The following is an 18,972-nucleotide window of genomic DNA, read 5'->3' as shown; positions in this document are numbered from 1 at the left end:
TAGAGCCTACAAGTCCACTCAGTCCTACTTATTCAGCCAATTGCTAAGACAAACAAGTTTGTTTACATTTATGGGAGATAATGCTGCCCGCTTCTTGTTTACAATGTCACCTGAAAGTGAGAACAGGCGTTTGCATGGCACTTCTGTAGCTGGTGTTGCAAGGTATTTACGTGCCAGATATGCTAAACATTCGTATGCCCCTTCATGCTTTGGCCACCATTCCAGAAGACATGCTTCCATGCTGATGATGCTCGTAAAAAAAAAATAAATAAGTGTGTTAATTAAATTCATGATTGAACTCGTTGTGGGAGAATTCTATGTCTCCTGTTCTGTTTTACCTGCACACATCTGCCATATATTTCATGTTATAGCAGTCTCGGATGATGACTCAGCACATGTTTGCCTTAACAACACTTTCATAGCTGATTTGACAAAATGCAAAGAAGGTACCAATGTGAGATTTCTAAAAATAGCTACAACACTTGACCCAGGGTTTAAGAATCTAAAGTGCCTTCCAAAATCTGATTGGGATGGGGTGTGGAGCATTGATTTTAGAAGTCTTAAAAGAGCAACACTCCAATGCAGAAACTACAGAACCCAGACCACCAAAAAAATAACCTTGTGCTGGTGGCATCTGACTCAGATGATGTAAATGAACATATGTTGGTCCACTCTGCTTTGGATTGTTTTTGAGCAAAACCCATCAGCAGTATGGACACGTCCCCTGGAGTGGTGATTGAAGCATGAAGGGACATATGAATCGTTAGTGCATCTGGCACGTAAATATCTTGTGATGCTGGCTACAACAGTGCCATGTAAATGCCTGTTCTCACTTTCAGGTGACATAAACAGGAAGCGGGCAGTATTATCTCCTGCAAATTGTAACCAAACTTGTTTGTCTGAGCGATTGGCTGAATTAGGACTGTGTGGACTTGTAAAACTTTAGAGCCTTCATTGTTTTATTTTTGAATGCAGTTTTTTTTTGTGTATAATTCTACATTTGTAAGTTCAGCTTTCATGATAGAGATTGTACTACAGTACTTGTATTACATGAATTGACAAATACTACTTTGTGTTTTACTATGAAAATATTTGTAATCAAAAATACAAAGTGAGCACTATACACTTTGTATTCTGTGTTGTAATTGAAATAAATTATATTTGAAAATGTAGAAAACATCAAAAAATATTTAAATAAATGGTATTCTATTATTAAGAGCGTGATTAATTGTGCGATTTAATTTTTTTAATCTCTTGACAGCCCTACTTTTTATTCTTCCATAGTTGTAATAATGACCAGTTAGCAAGGAATTCATTCACAGTATCTCCCTACCTTTATTTGCACTCACTAGAAAAATGTCTTTTATAGTAAAGGAGGTAGTCACAACTTGTATTAAGTTGTAATTAGCTAAAATTATAATATTGAATAGTTTTCTTTCCCCGGCGCACACGCTCTCACACTCACTCTCACCAGCATTGCCCACTCTAGCCTCTTCTCTCTACCTCCTCTACTTGCTCCACTCCCACCCCTGTCTCCAATCTGGATCGATTACACTCTCTCTCACACTCACACACCATTGCCCACTCTAGCCTCCCCTCTCTCTCTCTCTCTCTTGTTGCTCCACTCCCATTCCTGGCTTCAACCTGGATTATCAAATTTCGGGGCATTTTTGAAAGTGGATCCCCATTGCAACTCGGGCAAAAGGCACAGTAAGGGCAGCAGCTTCATTGGGGCTTCACTTGCCTTAATGGTCATATGCATTGTACATGCACATGCCCATTAGACAATAGTAGGAGGGTGAGCATGTGCAGAAGCAAAAAGGGCATGTTTGGAGGCTGGGCAGATTCTCTCAGCGCTAAAGATTTTCATGCACATATAAACTTTGTAATTTCAAGTTTTTTATAGGCATGGATGCATTCCTGATAAACGAAATAGCCACTTAGATTATGACTTGTTTGGGATTCCTTCTTTTTGTTTTAGAACCTCGCTTCAAAATAGCGAAGAACATCAAGAGAGACAAAGGGTCAAGGTAAGACAACCTGTCTGCTGATCTTTTTTGGATATTGATGCAAAACTATAAATATCTGTGGCGTTTAAAATATTGTGTGTTAGATTCTCTGATATGTAATATGTTCTTCTCCAGCACTCCCCACCCCCCACCAACTGCTTCATCCATTGTCCCATTCCAGCACCACTCCCACACTACTTCATTCCCCTTTACACCTGACTGTCACTAACAATCCCCTTGTCTTCCACCCATCTTCACTCTCCTGACCTGCTCCAGCTTCTCTTCCCACTTACTTGTTGGCATCCTCATCTTTCTGGCCTGCAAACCCTCTCACACCACTGACCTGCTCCAGCATCTCTCCAGTCTCCACTGACCTGCTTCAGCAATCCTTCCTCCACTCTCAACCTGCATAAACTACGCTATAGGCATTTCAGGAAAACTCAGAACAAGGGAGAGAGTCAGGGCAGCAGATTTATTTTCCCATTGGGCATATGCACATAATTTGCATATGACTTTTGGGGCAGTCTTAGGAGTCTGGACATATACAGGTTAACAGGTTACTTTGGATTCTGTTCTTTCTTTTTAGTACATCACTCCTTACCTAAGAACAGTAAGACAGTCATCAGGACAAGGTAAGAGAACTTGTGTGCCGCGGGTTTGTGAGTTAATCCAAAAGCGTAGGCATATTGGGAAGTTGATTGATTGTGACCTGTGTTAGAATTTGGTGTGCAATTTTCAGGCACGTGTCATGTGCAGTGAAAACAAATGGCTTTACTTCTGTGAGCACAAAAAGATGTGCCGGTATGAGTATCCAGAATATACAAGTTTAAAAAAAAAAAAGGGCTTATTTTGACTTCCTTCAAGGAAATTTTGTCCATGAACAATTTTTAGTTGCACATTGGTCTTTGAATGAATTTTACACTATGAATTATACTGCTTTTTCACTAGTAATGATCAAATTATTGACAGGATGATTCTTTCTTTAGCATACAGTACAAATCTGCCTTAGCTGAACATGGGGGGTGGGTGGGGGCGCGATGAGCAGTGTGGAATCCTTCTGAGTCGTATGTAGCATGTTAGACATCCTCCATTAGTTAAGGCACTGACTTCGATTCACTGTCAGAAGTTTGGCTTTAGTACATTTAACATGGAACTGACTTTAATCTTAATTAACTGCAATATCTGTCAATAATGATGATCATTTAGTTGTGTAAAATGGAAAGAATATATTATAATGAATGTTGAAGGCGTTACATTGCATCTTTCATCAAAAGATTTCTAAGTGTAAATTATTCACCGATTGTTAAGATCATCTAGGCTGACCCCCTGCATAACATAGACCATAGAATTTATTCCTATAATCGGTCAGTTTTAGGGCTGAAGCTGGATTGTTGGTGTCTCTAATTGGAACAATTTATTCTCAATATAGAGTGAATATATGAAGGAGGAAGTGGGGGAATCTGCTGAAGATGAGGCGACTGAATCGGAAGAAGACCCTTAATTTGATGAAAGAGTTGGATGCCTTTCCAAAGGTTCCTGAGAGCTATGTGGAGACTTCAACAAGTGGTGGAACAGGTAAGCCTTACTGAGACACTGGTGATGCCTGGCCTGAGTAATGTGGTGAGTCTCTTTAGCGCATTTTGGTAGTAAATGTTTCAGTTGTGGGAAGACATGAGTTTACAAATGTGGATTTAAAAGACCTATACGGTGCTGTAGCTAATCCCTTTCAGGTGATGGCTCAATTTGTTTCTCCTGCTGTTGGACAAAATGTATGAATCTGTCACATGGGAAATTCTGTCCAGTAGTTAAGAATCAAACAGATGTAAGGGGTATATGTGCACCTATGATATAAATTAACAAAATGAGCTTTCGAGAGAGTTATGAATTTACCTCCCCCCCACAAACATGCTGTGCATACTTTCTAAATGGAATACAATTGAAGTGTACTGTAGCTACACTAAAATAAGACTGTCTATTGTGTCCCTCCTTCCAAAGCCTGCACTTGTGGAGTCCCACAAGGATTGGTCTTTTCCCCTATCCTGTTCAACATCTATACGAAGCCATGACAATGTGAAACACCATGGACTGAAATACCAGCGATACACAAGTGATATCCTGCTCTATATCACTTTAACATCAGATGCGAAAAGAATCATCTTCCCTAACTATTCTCTCTGGAAGACTGAGGCAATGTTAGCAGGGTGAGGGAAGCACTCAGTAATTCTGTAATACCCCCTCCACTGAAGGTATTTGTGCAGACTACAGCCTCAGTGTTCACCTGGGCTCCTCTCATTTCTATCTATAGGTGTCAGACCAGGCCAGAGTCATGGTTCTAACTGGCAATGCACAGCATGTGTCTCCGGATGAACCTCAGACATCTTTACTGTATTTCTGTGTGTATTCACAATAGCATGACTTTATGCACAATTTCACAGTCCCAATGAGGAGATATGCAATGCACATCTTGGATTAGAAATTGACCATTAATCCAGTTTTTGGTGCTTTTTAATGTGTTCTTTTGCTCAGTCAAACACAAAATGGGCTGAGTTTTGTTCATCTGTAATTATTACAAAAAGAGGCTGGCAGCTTTGTTACTGGATTGATATGCACAAGTGACTTCCACAGGTTACCTCTTCTTATTGAGTGAGTGGTGCATCTTATTTCCCTTATTTGTTTTTCTTGGCTGAGACTAGAAGCATAAATCTGTGATATGAAAGCCCAAGTTCTATAAGCCTGATTGGTACCAAGGCATTTCGTGCCCCCTAGGCATTTCTTGCCCAGTCTTAACCATTTTAAGTTAGAGAAAGGTACGTGGGGTCTGCCACAGTTCAGGGCAACTGCACCTATATTCCCCCTCTGTAATCCCTCAAGGGCATCCACTCTAGGCTCCCAGCTCTTCAACTGTCACCTCTCTTTAGCAGACAGCTGCATCTATCTCCCTGCAGACTGCGGTTTTTCCAGGCTGCACAGTTCCCTGCCTACTCTGTGGTATTCCCAGCAAGCCAGACTGCCTAAACAGGCCAGCATCTGCACTTTGTTTTCTCTCCAGAGACTCTATGAATAGCGTAAATGCTAGCAGTTGTATGTTACCACTCAGCTCTTTTTAAGCAAACTCATTTATTCTTAAGGGAAAAGCATTACAGAGAAAACATTATAAATATAATATAATAATATAAAGAACCTACACACATTCTATAAAGCTTACTAGAGGTCACCCAACTCTGACTTCAGGCTCCGGTAGGTGTCAGCCTTTCCATGAGGATTGGGGCCCTGCCTGGGGCAGAAGGTCCTGTCCATTTGCTGACCCAGAAAGGAGGTTTTGAGTCAGTTTAAACTCAGGCTGTTTATCCAAAAGTCTCTTCTTTGTCTGTTGGTCGGGGAGAATCCAGTTTTAACCAGTATATGTGAGCTTCCCAGGAGCTGGTGCATTGCTGTGGGGGTTGCAAACTTGCTGATTTGCCTTAATCACCACTGACTGCTTTTAGTTCGTGGAGGAGTTGTGCATGGAGTAGAACACAATCATATATAAACTATTCATTTAAAACAATGGACCTAAAGCTACTTAAACTTAATTCAATAAGGTCTCCCAAGGATATACAGGAACTGATCATATCTGTTACAGGGTAATGCTGCAAACATCAGGGTTTACTTTTTATTCAGGCTATTTTAACTAAAGGAAATCTTCTGTGTGAATACCGAAAATCCCAACGGGCTCTGTGTTTAGTAGCCTGTGCTGTCATTGTGATAGAGCTGGATTTGATTTTCAGGCCCTGTGCATGGTGATGGATATATTGTACACACAATATGCTTAGCCTTTGAGCAGAGGGCAGAGCACCTGGATACCATGATGATGGGGCACTTCTGTAAATAAGTAGCTGGGAAGCTCATCTTGCTCTGTGGTTATCTTTGCATTTGAGAAAGGATCAGCAATGATAGACTTAAGTCCATCCAGCGCCCCTTATTCATGGAAAGTTATTATCATGTGGCATCCTTGCAGTGGAGGGAGAAAATTTTTATGGACTCTATGAAATGTTTTCTGAGGGGACAGCCCATCATACCCAAAATATATTTTTGGATTGGGACTTTCAGTATTTTTGTTCTTCCTATGTAAATGAGAAAATTGTACAGTTGATGTGTTTCTAAGAGAATTTTTGCACTTATGGCTTATTTGTGATAAATATAGTCAAGACCTGAACTCAATAAATTCATTTATTTGCACCAAAATGCCTTCCTTAAGTATTAAATTCTTTGTATTGTTTCTTTTTTGTAAATGCCAGCAGTAAATAACATTTTCTCACAAGCTGATCCTTTTTCTTTTTGATTTCTCAGTTTCTTTAATAGCATTTACAGCTATGGCTTTATTAACCATACTGGAGTTTATGGTGTATCGAGACACCTGGATGAAATATGAATATGAAGTAGACAAGGATTTTACTAGGTAACTTTTTATTCCTTAGAATTTCTTTTAAATTTAAGTTGTCTGCATTTCATCAGCTGTTCTGAAAAAGAATGGATTTAAAATAGTCTTGCCACTCATTAGCAACTACAGTTTGAAATTAAAATGGAAACAAGTGATTTACTTTTTCTTTTGTTGTTTAATATGCTGGGGCCAGGTTCAATAAGAAAATGAAACACATCTGCCTTCCATGAAGAGGGAAGAGACTTGCTTTCAATCCAGCAACTTTTTGGATGTAGTCTCAGCCAAATCTAACCCTTAAATCCAAGGTGCTGTTCTGGCACTCTTTCAGCGTTTTTGTCAGTATGCTTCTTGTTTTGCTTCTGAGTGCAGTTCAGAGTGTTGAAGATTAATTTTAAAGCAATTCGCTGTCGATGACCAAGCTATCTGAAGGTTGCCTGTCATCTTACTACATGTCATGACAACCGAGGTTGGCTGGAGATACTCTTGCTGTCAGTTCCATGTGCTTGCCTGATTTTTCTGAGGTGCTACGTGCTCCACAACTCCACTTGAAGTCAGTGGGAGCTGAACGTGGTCAGCGCCTCTGAAGATCGGGTTTTGTGTATTTAAATCCTGTAACCCAGTTCACATATGTGATGTACATTTTTGAAAATTGGCTTAAAGTGGTGATTGTGTTATGTCAAAAGTTCAAAAAGACCTATTTATTCAGAAAAAGAATTTCTATAATAGATTTAAGTGAGATGCATGCAAAACTCAGGTTTTGCCCCTCAAAGAAAAATCCATTCGAACAGACTGACATCCTCCTATTGCACTCAGTTACATAGCCTTTGGCTCCTTCGTCAAAGTGTCTCTTAAGTTTGGCTGAAAAGCTATCTTGGGTGAGTGTAGCAAACCTTCCCTTTTTAAACTGTGCAACCTGCATCTTAAGTATATATTGGTGAGGAGGTTTCTTTGCAAAGTCACTTAGCCTGCCTGTGCCTCTGTTTTCCATCTGTAAAATGGGATTAATAGCACGTATTCACCTCACAAGGGTGTTCTGAGGATAAACACATTAAATATTGTGAGGTGCTCCGATATTACTGATATAGAGGCCATATAAGTACCTCAGATAGATAGAAGGAATAGTCCGGATTCATATGACTTTTTGTTTGTTTTCGTTTGCTGCTTGAAAAGTCCTGCTTTTAAAAGTGGCTGTACTTTGGTGCTTGAAAAGTCCTGGTTTCAAAAACAGAAGTCTGTACCAAAGGCAATAGCATTTTCTGGCAGCTGGATCCCAATTTGTGTCAGACAGAGCAGCTGTTGAATTGTGATCGTGTAGGATTCTCACTGAAATGAAATAAAAACCTGCTCCTGCAGACATAGTCGCCGACTTCGTCTGTTCCCAGGGGGTGCTCGACTCCCGCCTCGTCTTTTCCCACCTCCACCTGCCCCCGCTCCTCCTCCACCCCCACCAGCACCTTCTGCACGCTGCTGAACAGCTGATCTGTGACGCGTGGAGGAGTTGATTGGTGGGGCTGCCGGTGGGTGCTGAGCAGCCACTATTTTTTTTTTTCCATGGGTGCTCTGGGGCTGGAGCACCCACGGAGTTGGTGCTTATGCCTGGAGGTGATAAAACAAGAAGTAGATGTTCAAATCCTTGCACAGGGTTTTAGCTTTGTGACCCCCCTGTGCCTCCCATTCCACTAAATTCATTGGGAGCTGTGTGCTACTATAGTTTCATGAAAATATACTTCAAAATATTACTGACAACAGAGACACTGCTTTTCTGCAACCTTTGGGGTTTTATAAGAGGTAGCTAAATTCCTGAACCAGTCATATTTCATTTAGTTTTTAAAGTTAATTGCAGTATTTTAATTTTTCTATGAAACTAGTTCTCCCTTTGCCACTTGTCTTGTATTAAAGGCTAAAGTGGTGACTAGGACACTGTGTGACTTTCTAAACTAGTCTCTAAACCTCTCTGCCTATGGATATAGTATTTACCTGTGCTGGTATTCATTTTGCCCTTGGAGTGCATTTCTGTACATATTCTCACATAGTTATTTTGTCTTGGCATCTGTACTAAATTTACTTAATATTGCAAATTTTTGCTTTTTTGTCTTCCAGTAAATTAAGAATCAATATAGATATTACTGTTGCCATGAAGTGTCAATGTAAGTATTCCATCAGCATGACAGTGCTGGTGGTTGTGGTTTTTTAAAAAAAAATTGGTATTGCTTTCAGATTAAAAATAACATGCTTATGATAACTTGTTCCGACATCTTGATTTTGGCTGTCCAAGAAGAGAGTGATTGTTCTAGATTTTTTTGAGCAATAATATGTAGCTTATTCCTGAGTCACAGGATTAGGCATAGTTAACTGAGAGCAGACAGGAGCAATTTATTAAAGTCGTAAGTCAGGCAGATCATAAACGTGCTCTACTGTTTGGTGGCATTTACAACAAAACTAAGACAGAGAGAGGGTTAGTTTCATGCTGAGGTTGGCCATGTTCAGTCAGTGCCTTCATAATCGTTAAACACAGGTTCGCAGCTCTTTTTTAACAAGCAGTGGGTAATTAAATTACATTTGTCTACATTGTAGGTTTTTTGTTTTTTTTTTTCAGAGTAGCAGCCGTGTTAGTCTGTATCCACAAAAAGATTTTTTTTTTTTATCCTTGAGTGACAGAGAAAACAGTTTTTCCGAGACAGATTGTTGGTGTTAAGGTTTTGTCTACATTCTATGTTGAATCCCTCTTTTCATGGGTCTTACACAGCTATAATATTTTTAGATTGTGTGATGCTGAAGTTTGTCTCATAATTGTTTTGATTTACAAGTACCCCATTCCCTACTCTCATTGGTTATTTTAAATGTTAATCTGCCACAAGAATAGCAGATAGGAACTCTCTGAAATCTAAACCTGGCTCTGATACAGACTCCCTGTTTGTTTGGTCTTGGGCAACTCCTTAAACCGCTCTCCCTCAGTCCTGCCATATGATAAATGGGTACAATACTTAGTTACCTCATCAGGCTGTTATGACAATTACTGTTTGTCACGCTCTTTGGAGGTGCAGAGTGCTAAATAAGAGCTTAAATATTGTCAGTATGTTTTTTGTAGTTAGTTTTAAATAAATCTATCTTCCAATGTGTTTTCCTTCTTTTAAAAAAACCAAATAGCTTAGTCTCTCTGTGGACTAGTGTCATTTTAGATTTGATAACTGCGTTTATGTAAATGGAAGAGATTTAAGTTTGCACTGATCAATTTGTGTGTGGGAAATGCATATAAGTATGTGTGTGTGTATATACAGAGCTACAGTAATTACACTTCATATAATATTTTGTCCAGTACTTACTGTTTAAGAAGAGCAGTAAATGAGCATTCTCTGAAAGTGATATATCAGTGAGAAATGATGCTTCTCCTAAAAACTGTCTCTGTCCCCTTCTCTCTCTGTGATGTTTTGTTAGGTGGATTGAAAAGTTTTTTCAGTCATCAGTTTCTTGCCAGCTTTTTTTTCTCTACTAGTATGGACTTGCATCCTGTTAATAAAGAATAGATTTTCTCACCGTAATTAGTATCTGCTGTTTTATTGATAGGTTTGAAGAGATGCTGTCAAGCTTGATTTCTACTGGATATTTTTTGTTTTTATTCATATTTATATTTTCTTTTAATATTTTCTATTTTGTTTTGTTTTTTGAAACAGATGTGGGGGCTGATGTTTTGGATTTAGCAGAAACAATGGTTGTCTCTGCAGATGGTTTAGTTTATGAACCGGTAAGTTTATTCCATTTTCTTTATAAAGATGGTGCTCTTTATTAGCTGTGGCATGCCTTTTTCATTTTGGCTGAACCGTACCTCCAAAACTACTATCCAGTCCTGAAGTTGGACCCATGCAGAGTAACACTGATGCTCCACATGGTCACAAAGGTTTGTCCATGCAAAACTGGTTTCAGGATTGGCTGTGTGAGCTTAATATGCTCACGCTAGAAAGAAATGCTGTCCAGAAATGTATTTTCATTGTGACCATGGAACTATGTTTTCTGCATGCTCGCTCATTGGTAGTGTGCAAATTTAAGTCTTTAACTTAAGAAAACTACAGCATATTCCCTGTTCTTGGGTCCGCATTCATGAATAGATTGGAATATTCTATAGCTATTAAGTTACATCACCATTAGGTAGCATGTGTGTTTCTATTGCTGAATTATAACAGCTAACAATTGGCTCTGTATTCATTTTCCTGTCAATTAGATAGATGAAGAACTCCCATTGGCAGCTTTGCTTAATTTTGCTTTTTGTTTCTGTAAAGAGAGAGTAGAATCTGAAAATATTTTCTGTCGTCTTCTCCCCCAATTTAGGTGTATTCTTTTAATGTTGGTTCCTTGAGTTTGCTTTTTCATTTTGGGCTTTTCATGTTTCTCCTGTGAAGTGGTTCAACAGACTAACTCATGGACTGTTGTTTATTTTTCAAGTACCATTGTGTGCGCGCTTTTTGTTGTTCTCGTCAGCTGTTGGAGAACCAGCTTCAAGTGTTACCTGAAGTGCAATTACAAGTTCCTTAATGGATGCTCATTATTGTGGTGTCTTCTTATCTTTCAATTGAGCAGACAGTGATGCATCTGGATATGAGATCTGCTTGATGCTGTTTCCTCAAGTCATCGAGTCCCATAGCAATTATATGCTGCTTCCCTGAAGCAGCCTGCGGGTATGTCTACACAGCAACTAGACACTCACAGTTAGCCCATGTGAGCCGTCTTGGGATCGCAGGGCTCAGGCTGCGGAGCTGTTTTGTTGCTTTCTAGATTTCCCAGCTGGGCTGGAGCCCTGTAAAGTGGGAGGCTCCCAAAGCTCAGGCTGCAGCCCAAGCCTGGAAGTCTACACAGCCGTCAAACAGCTCCACAACTTGAGCCCTGTGAGCCTGAGTCAGCTGGCATGGGCTTTGCTGTGTAGACATACCCTGTAAGTCTAACTGCAAGTCAGTACAGTGGGCCTGAGTGAATGGGGTTAAATACCTTGTCCCCGGGGAGTATATGCTGCATCACAATTGTCTGTTTAGTTGCAGATTGATTGATTTAAACCCATTAAGTAGTTCTGTCTGTAATTTCTTGGAGACTGTTCAGTTTACAGTAGCTGAGGAAATGCATATGCCGTTATTGAACGTTTTCACTTCACTGATAATTCTGTGCCAGGAACAACTTGCAAATATTTGATTTTATGAGCCATATTTTCAGAGCTTAATATAAAACAAATATTAGGTATGTAATCAAAGCAGTACACTTAGCAGTGAAATGTATGGTGACAGTTATATCCTTTGTAAACTGTGTAAGTTCCTGTGTTTTGAGCCATATCCCTAAAAATGGGTGATTGGAGAGGGAGGACAAAGTCTCGGGCCCACTAGGGGCTGTTGTGATAATTGGGCCTGCAAATTCACTCTGATTGTGGCTCAACTGTGAAGAGTGAGTGAGAGTTCATAAGATGTCACAATGACTTATAAAAATAAATGTTGATGGGGAAAAAGTAGGAAAGGGAGACAGGCTGAATTAACCCAAACCAAAAGGCCTACATAAAACTCAAGGACCATGTTAAGATCATGCTTGGTAAACAAGAAAATTGGGGTCTGGAACACAGTGAACCAAAATTGGTGTGTCAAAACTAGGCCTAATTGGTGGATGGTAGAATGAGAAGATGGGCTGTTTGGGCTGTTTCTCCCACCATTCCCTTTGTGGGTCCTGAAAGAGAGAAACTTTGTGAAAGAATAGATGGAGGATACTGGAGTGAGCTTTACCATCATGGCTGCCACCCCCACTGTCTCCTGGGACCCCAGGCCTCCTTCATCCTAATCCTAAAAGATGTCCTGCCTAGATTGGGCCCGGGACAGGGACCCAGATTACACCGCCACCTCTACCAGCCCCATTTGAATCCCAAACAGCACCTGAGATGTGAGACATGGTCACAGCACCCCCCTACCACCACATTATGTATTCTTTCCCTTCACAACCTTTCTTCTTCTCTTACCTATCCCTCTCCTTTTTCCTTCTGTCTAACAGTAGTCTCTTAGCTGGCCGAGACTGTATATTTTGTAACATTACTGTCAGCCTGTGATCAGAAAGAAACTGCTAAAACAAATATCCTAAACAGCCCAATGCTGGTTTGAGTTTGCCAGGTCTCAGAGTAGCTAATAAGACCATGTGCGGTGTCTGTGTTTTTTCCAGCAGTGAGGTTGCAAGTGAAAGTCAACACCAGAGACAGAAGTCACATTTTCAATCTTTGCTGTTTGCGTCTCCTGTTTTTTGTGTCTTCTAAGAAATGGGGTCTAACTGTAGCAGCAGCAACAACAGGTCCAGCCCATCTCAACTAACATCTTCTCTTTTCACCAAAAGGACAGTTATTACCATCTTTAGTATCATCTAATAGACTGTAAAAACTCTCTCCAACTAAAGGGAAAGGAAATAAGGGATGTTAAAATGAAAGCCTTACTTAATACTTTACGTTTCAGGTGCTTTAACTGTTTTTCCTTCTTTGCTGTGTCTGTAATAAAAGGTTAAAATGGTGTTCAATGGCTTGTTTGCCATGGCAAAAAGTAGGCTGAGGTTTCGATATACCAAATGCTGAGCCTTGTTTAACACAGTTCAGTGTTGGACTGTAACTGCACTTGCTTCTTTTATTTTTAAACTATAGTTGCTACCTTTTGAACTATGTATAGTTATAAAAATCTGTCTCCTAGCTCCACATTGTTAGGATTAACTAATGAAAAGCTAAAATTTAAAGTCCGCTTTGGATTTACTGTATATGGGAAAAGTTGGATAAATCTTTTAGCACAAAATAAAATATTGTTAAATCACCTTCCTTTTTTCTGTTCTGAATTTTGTGGAGAGAACTTTGGTGGGGTGGAGTCATTGGTATTGCTTTCTGGTTATGTGTTACTATGTGTTTTCTTCTTTGTTGCAGGTAATATTTGATCTTACTCCCCAGCAAAGAGAGTGGCAGAGGTAATAGATAATTCTAAAGCACTGATGTGAATGCATGTAGATTGGACAACGATAGGTCTGCTTTTCTTTTGTCACTGGATACAGCTCCGAGAATGTGCTCTGAGTATACCTAAGTCATGTTTAAAAGAAACAAACCCAACCCTGTGTTACCTTGCACAGATACTGCCCATAATCGTGCAGTACACACCCACTGAAACTGAAGGTCCTTTATTTTTCGTCTGGCTTTTTAGAGCTGGCTAGTCAGCATTCGGTGTCTTTGCCACGAATGAGTACTCCTTCATTTTGTAAAATACAAAACTCTATGATCTATCTGTCAGTCCTTGTAATAAACCAGTCCTGACGCATTTTATCTAGTTTAATTGCACGTGTGGTAGTTTTGGTAGTTTCGTTATGAACTCATTTGCCACGTTTAGGTGTATGTCAGAGTCATTAAATCAAAATGACTCGCCACCTTCAGCAGTTGAATTGATTACTGTTAGCACTTAAAGTTTATTGTTGTTCTCTCCTTCCTCCTTCCTCTTTGATGCAGCTGGGGAGAGAAATGCTCCAATGTACTGTATAACACAACAGTAAGCAGACAAGTGCATATGTGCTCTAATGCGAGACCCTGGAGATTGCATGCAGTACTTTGTTTAGTATGAATTTAGGCCTAGGATTCATTCTAATTTGTTTTTGTTGGAATTGGGAGGTTGGTTGAGATGGTGATGAGGAGGGATGTGTGTATGGAATCCCAAACTTCTGAGTTTACCAATGGAACTACTGCCAAAGTAAATGAATGGTTGGGCCTGCCAACCTTAACTGTATGCAGTGTTGTTGTAGAGCCGTATCAGTCCCAGGATAGTAGAGACAAAAGGTGGGTGAGGTAATATCTTTTTATTGGACCAATTTCTGTTGGTGAGTGGGAGATGTTTCAGGCTTACACAGAACTCTTCTTCAAATCTTTTCCTGAAGAAGAGCTCTGCATAAGCTCGAAAGCTTGTCTGTCTCACCAACAAACCTTACCTGTGTCCTTCGCATCTGAAAGCTCTGTCACAGAATCTAAAGACTCTTTAAATTCATGCTTAGTTCTTTAGGAATCGTTTTCTAGTTTTACCATCCTCATGGTATACTATGGGAGTCCAACATCAGTGCTTTTATTTTTATTTTTTAAATTGTGTATATTTGAGCAGTAGGAATGTTTGGCATATGTCTGAATTTAACATACCATCCTTTTGCCGAACTGAGTTGTTTTATAATATGTAACTAATGTACCTGACGGTAACTATCAATTTATTTTCTGTTACTCTATTGCATGCATTCCCACTTACTGTACTCATCTGTGTGATCTTTTAGGATGCTGCAGTTAATTCAGAGTAGGCTGCAAGAAGAACACTCCCTTCAAGATGTGATATTCAAAAGTGCTTTTAAAAGTGCTTCAACAGCACTGCCACCAAGGTGAGAGAGAAATTGTTGCATGCAGCTGATTTCACTTTCTCTCATGACTGATTGCTTTGTTTAACTCATTTCTGAAGACAAATTTATAATGGTGAAGAGACTTGTATGGCTCTGCCTTGCTTCAGGTTTCCCTGAATCCAAAGCCTTTTGTCTTAAAGTTTTAGAGACTTGCTGGTCTGGGCTGTGAAGAAATCAGTAACAGTCTGAACTGGATTGTATTTTACTTACATCCTTAGTGTGCCAGCAAACACTTGCTGGAAAGGTTGTTACTTTTTTATATGAATCTGTTTGTGTGTGTTTAGCATTTTTATGATGATCAGCACCCCACAAGATTCAAGACTCATCACTTACCTGTCATGTATTAATGCTGCTTAAAATTAGTTACAAAATATTTTTGAATATTTTAAACAAATTGTATCTACTTATTTTGATGAACTACCTTTCTAAAACAATTTCAGCGCCCTCTCTTTCAGTTCTTTCATTTCAAGCATCAACAGGTTTTTAACCTGCTTTATCAGGCACTTGCATTTCTAATATAAATAAAAAAATATTAAATCAGTAACAAACATGAATTTTTTCTTTAAAATCATTTAAATAATATATATATATAAGACTTACTGTGCATGTCCTTATTTGGTGTTAATTAAAAAAAAAAAAAAGTTTCTCCTTTTCCAATGCCAATAAATGCTCCCTCCCATAGTTACTACACTGTGGTCTACTACACCTTTCCCATGTCTGGGGAGCGACTGTATTCTTTCATCTTAGGCCACTGCTGAAGAGTGCTCAGAAGTGATGCTCCCATTTCATTATCTTCTGGGGTGCCATTTAAACTACACTTTGGGCTGTTTTAACAGTTTTCAGAAGCAGACCTGGAAACTATTTCAGGTGACATGGTTATACCAGCAAATGTGAGCAGGGCAAAACTTCTTAAACAGATGTTGAAAACTTTTCTTGGTACATGGTCATTAATTAGCTTTCAGCAACTGTTTTTTTTTTTTTTTTTTTTTAATGTTTTGTGCTGTTCAGCCTGGTCAGCACAGCTGTATTACCTGAACAAACCATTTTCAATCTGAGTTGCTGAAAAGTGTTTCATGAGGTGACAGATATCCCAAGGGCCTGAGAGAGTCTTCTCTGTAATTGTTCTGGTTCTTGTCCATCTGGTTAGCCTCATCCCCTAGGAGTCTTGAACATTTGAGTGATGTGTTGAAACTCTGAGCGGCATCAGGCTGGCCAGGATAGTGTTTATAAAATGAGCTATGCTTAATTTGTTTTCTTCTCAATGGGGGTGTGTAACTTTTTTGTGTGCTTAATCTACTATAAAATGTGCTTTTTAACATAGAAGTCCAGATGTTTTAAACCTCATAGTTTGTAATTACAGTTTGTTTTCCCTTTTCTGAATTTCTAGGTTGTACCAGAACGTTTATTTTCCATGGCAGAAGAATGTGGTTTTCTAAACTTTACATTGATGCTGTCTTTTTACCTACATATAAAATAATCTCAATTACTGTGTTTTGAGCTGTTTCCCTGTTTCTTGTTCAAACAGGGAGGATAATTCGTTACTGCCTCCAGATGCATGCAGAATTCATGGTCATCTCTATGTCAATAAAGTGGCAGGAAACTTTCACATAACTGTGGGCAAGTATGTTCTTTTCACTTACTGAATATACCACAAATTGATCAAGACAGACGTGTGTGTAGTTAAGCAAAAAACTTTCTTTGGCTCACTTTTGCCTAGTTAGCTGCTTTTATCGTAATACAGATTCCCTTTCTGGTCATATTTTTCATATGGTATCTCTCATTTCAAACATCATATTTCTTCATGTCTGGTTATAGTCAACATGAACTATGGAACTTTTTGAAATGTCTGCTGAAGTAGCTGCTTCTCCTGTGTTCAGCAATGTTGTCATATATCCATAAATTGAACCCTTACAGCTGATTAGATGAACTATTGCCTTTTGTTAACATGTGATAAAGTGACAGCTAATACTTTTAGAATGCTCGTACTTTCCTGTTATCTAATTGGGCCTTACTATACCTCTAACCCAGAGGTGGGCAAACTACAGCCCGCGGGCTGTACCCTCCTGCCTGGCCCCTGAGCTCCTGGCCCGGGAGGCTAGCCCCCAGCCCCTCCCCCACTGACACCCTCCCCTGCAGCCTCAGTGTGCCGCACTGCTGGCGCAATGCTCTAGCCGGCTGGGCAGTGCAGTTGCAGAGCCGCGGCCTGCCCTGGTGCTCTGGGTGACACGGCTGTAGCGCCGCCAGCCACCAGTGCTCCAGGCAGCGCAGTAAGGGGGCGGGGGGGTTGGATAGAGGGCAGGGGAGTTGGGGTGGTGGTGATCAGGGGCGGGGGTGTGGATAGGGGTCGGGGCGGTCAGAGGGCGGGGAAGAGGGGGGTTGGATGGGGCAGGGGTCCCGGGGAGGGGCAGTCAAGAAGGAGGGGGGGTTGGATGGGGGCGGCAGGGGGCAGTCAGGGGACAGGGAGAAGGGGTGGTTGGATGGGGCAGGGGTCCCGGAGGGCAAGTCAGAAATGGGTGGGGGGTTGGATGGGGCGGCAGGGGGCAGTTAGGGGTGGGGGTCCAGGGGTGGTCAGGGGACAGGGAGTAGGGGGTGGTGGATGGGGTAGGAGTCCCGGGCGGGCCATCAGAGGACAGGGGGTTGGATGGGGCAGGAGTCCTGGGGGCGCTGTTGGGGCGAGAAGGGATGGTCGGATAGGAGGCGGGGGCCAGGCCATGCCTGGCTGTTTTGGGGGGGAGACAGTCTCCGCTAGCCGGCCCTCCATACAATTTTGGAAACCCGATGTGGCCCTCAGGCCAAAAAGTTTGCCCGCCCCTGCTGTAACCGTTCAAGAGCAAAGCTGTCTGTCATAATAAAGGGCATATGTTTTGCAGCACAGTTTTTGTTAGTTGTATGAATGAGATAATATAGTTATAGAAGCATATTAGGGAGTCATGACTATAAATGTGGATCACAGTTTCCTGACATGCTTCTGTAATCATGTTGTCTTGTAAACACTTTAAACTAGAGATCTGTATTGGAAACTTGTACCTTTAACCAAGGCAGATCATTGTGCACTAGCATGGCTGGAGGTGTCATGTTCACATGCCATGTGTGGTTTCTGCAATGACCCTTTCTTGGCCTGTGACTGTGCTCTGATTCTTCTCCTGCCTTGCCGACTGTTCTTTCAGCATCTACATATCTCCTTAAACAGCTCCTCATTCTTTTTCTCTATCCCTGTCTGACATCCCTAAGAGTTGCTAAACCCCCTCTTCTCGCTCTATGGACCCACTGAATAACCATATCTCCTTTTGTGGTTTCAACTATCGTCTCTGCTAGACTGAATCCGAAACCTACACCTCTAGTCTTGTGTCTCAAAATTGCCTCTGACATATGTTGTTAGGTGCCCAGCTGTCTTCTCAAGCTCAGTCTGTTCAAAATTGAAGCTCTAATCTCTCCCCTCCTACTCTCTCCGTTGCTATCTCTTCTGTCCTCCCTGCATCCTAGCACAACCTGTGTTTTCTCTCTCATCCCCTTCATATCTATGCTCTTGCTAAGTCCTGTTGCTTCCTTCCTTCTGGTCGTGTCTTGCCTTGATTATTGTAACCTTCTAGTGCCTCATCTCCCAATCTTTTATTCCGCGCCCCCGACCCCCCATCTTCAATTTCTCCAAAATGCATCTGCTTAGGATAGTCACTCAACTTTTAATGTCTAAATGGTGAAGGAGGGTTTCTTTAATTCTGTTAGGTGTAAACCTCACACTAGGTCATAGGGTAGTAAAAGCAAGCCTAGAAAGAAAACTTCTTTTTGAGTGTGAAGAGGGGCTGGGGAAGTGTGCCAGTTTTCCAATCCATGCTGGTCCTTTCCCAGTGTGATTCTGGTGTTCCCTTTGTTTTCCTTCTCTCTTTCTTCCTGCTCTTCCAACCTCTCCCTCTCCCAATGCGCATACCATAGAGTCCCACAAATGAATCTGATAATCTGCCTACTCACAAGGCAAGTGCAAGGAAACCCATATTAACCCCTGGCACACTTGAGCTGTTACCTGGTTGGTCTTGTACTGTATTTGGACCATGCCAGGATTTTACAGCTTTTCCCCTTGCAGCTCTCTGGCTAGACAAAACCTATTGGTGTTTCTAAAAATAACTTTTTGTGTATATTGGA

At 40.8% G+C, this 18,972-nt stretch overlaps 1 protein-coding gene across 2 annotated transcripts in view; it reads left to right on the top strand.

Annotated features, from left to right (window-relative positions):
- The window catches only part of ERGIC2 (ERGIC and golgi 2), a 46,777-nt gene that overhangs the window by 10,222 nt on the left and 17,583 nt on the right, over positions 1–18,972 (top strand). For both annotated transcript variants that reach the window (XM_074942451.1, XM_074942452.1), the window contains exons 2-10: positions 1,982–2,030; positions 2,596–2,641; positions 3,439–3,584; positions 6,339–6,447; positions 8,530–8,576; positions 10,101–10,171; positions 13,343–13,383; positions 14,716–14,817; positions 16,361–16,456. In XM_074942451.1, the coding sequence (XP_074798552.1) occupies positions 3,479–3,584; positions 6,339–6,447; positions 8,530–8,576; positions 10,101–10,171; positions 13,343–13,383; positions 14,716–14,817; positions 16,361–16,456 (572 nt within the window). In that variant the 5' untranslated portion in view covers positions 1,982–2,030; positions 2,596–2,641; positions 3,439–3,478. The remainder of the gene's footprint in view (positions 1–1,981; positions 2,031–2,595; positions 2,642–3,438; positions 3,585–6,338; positions 6,448–8,529; positions 8,577–10,100; positions 10,172–13,342; positions 13,384–14,715; positions 14,818–16,360; positions 16,457–18,972) is intronic.

Source organism: Natator depressus, chromosome 1 (genome assembly GCF_965152275.1).
Source record: "Natator depressus isolate rNatDep1 chromosome 1, rNatDep2.hap1, whole genome shotgun sequence".
NCBI classification, from domain to species: domain Eukaryota; kingdom Metazoa; phylum Chordata; order Testudines; family Cheloniidae; genus Natator; species Natator depressus.
Note: the sequence above shows the minus strand (reverse complement) of the source record. Positions and strands in the feature narration are given on the sequence as shown.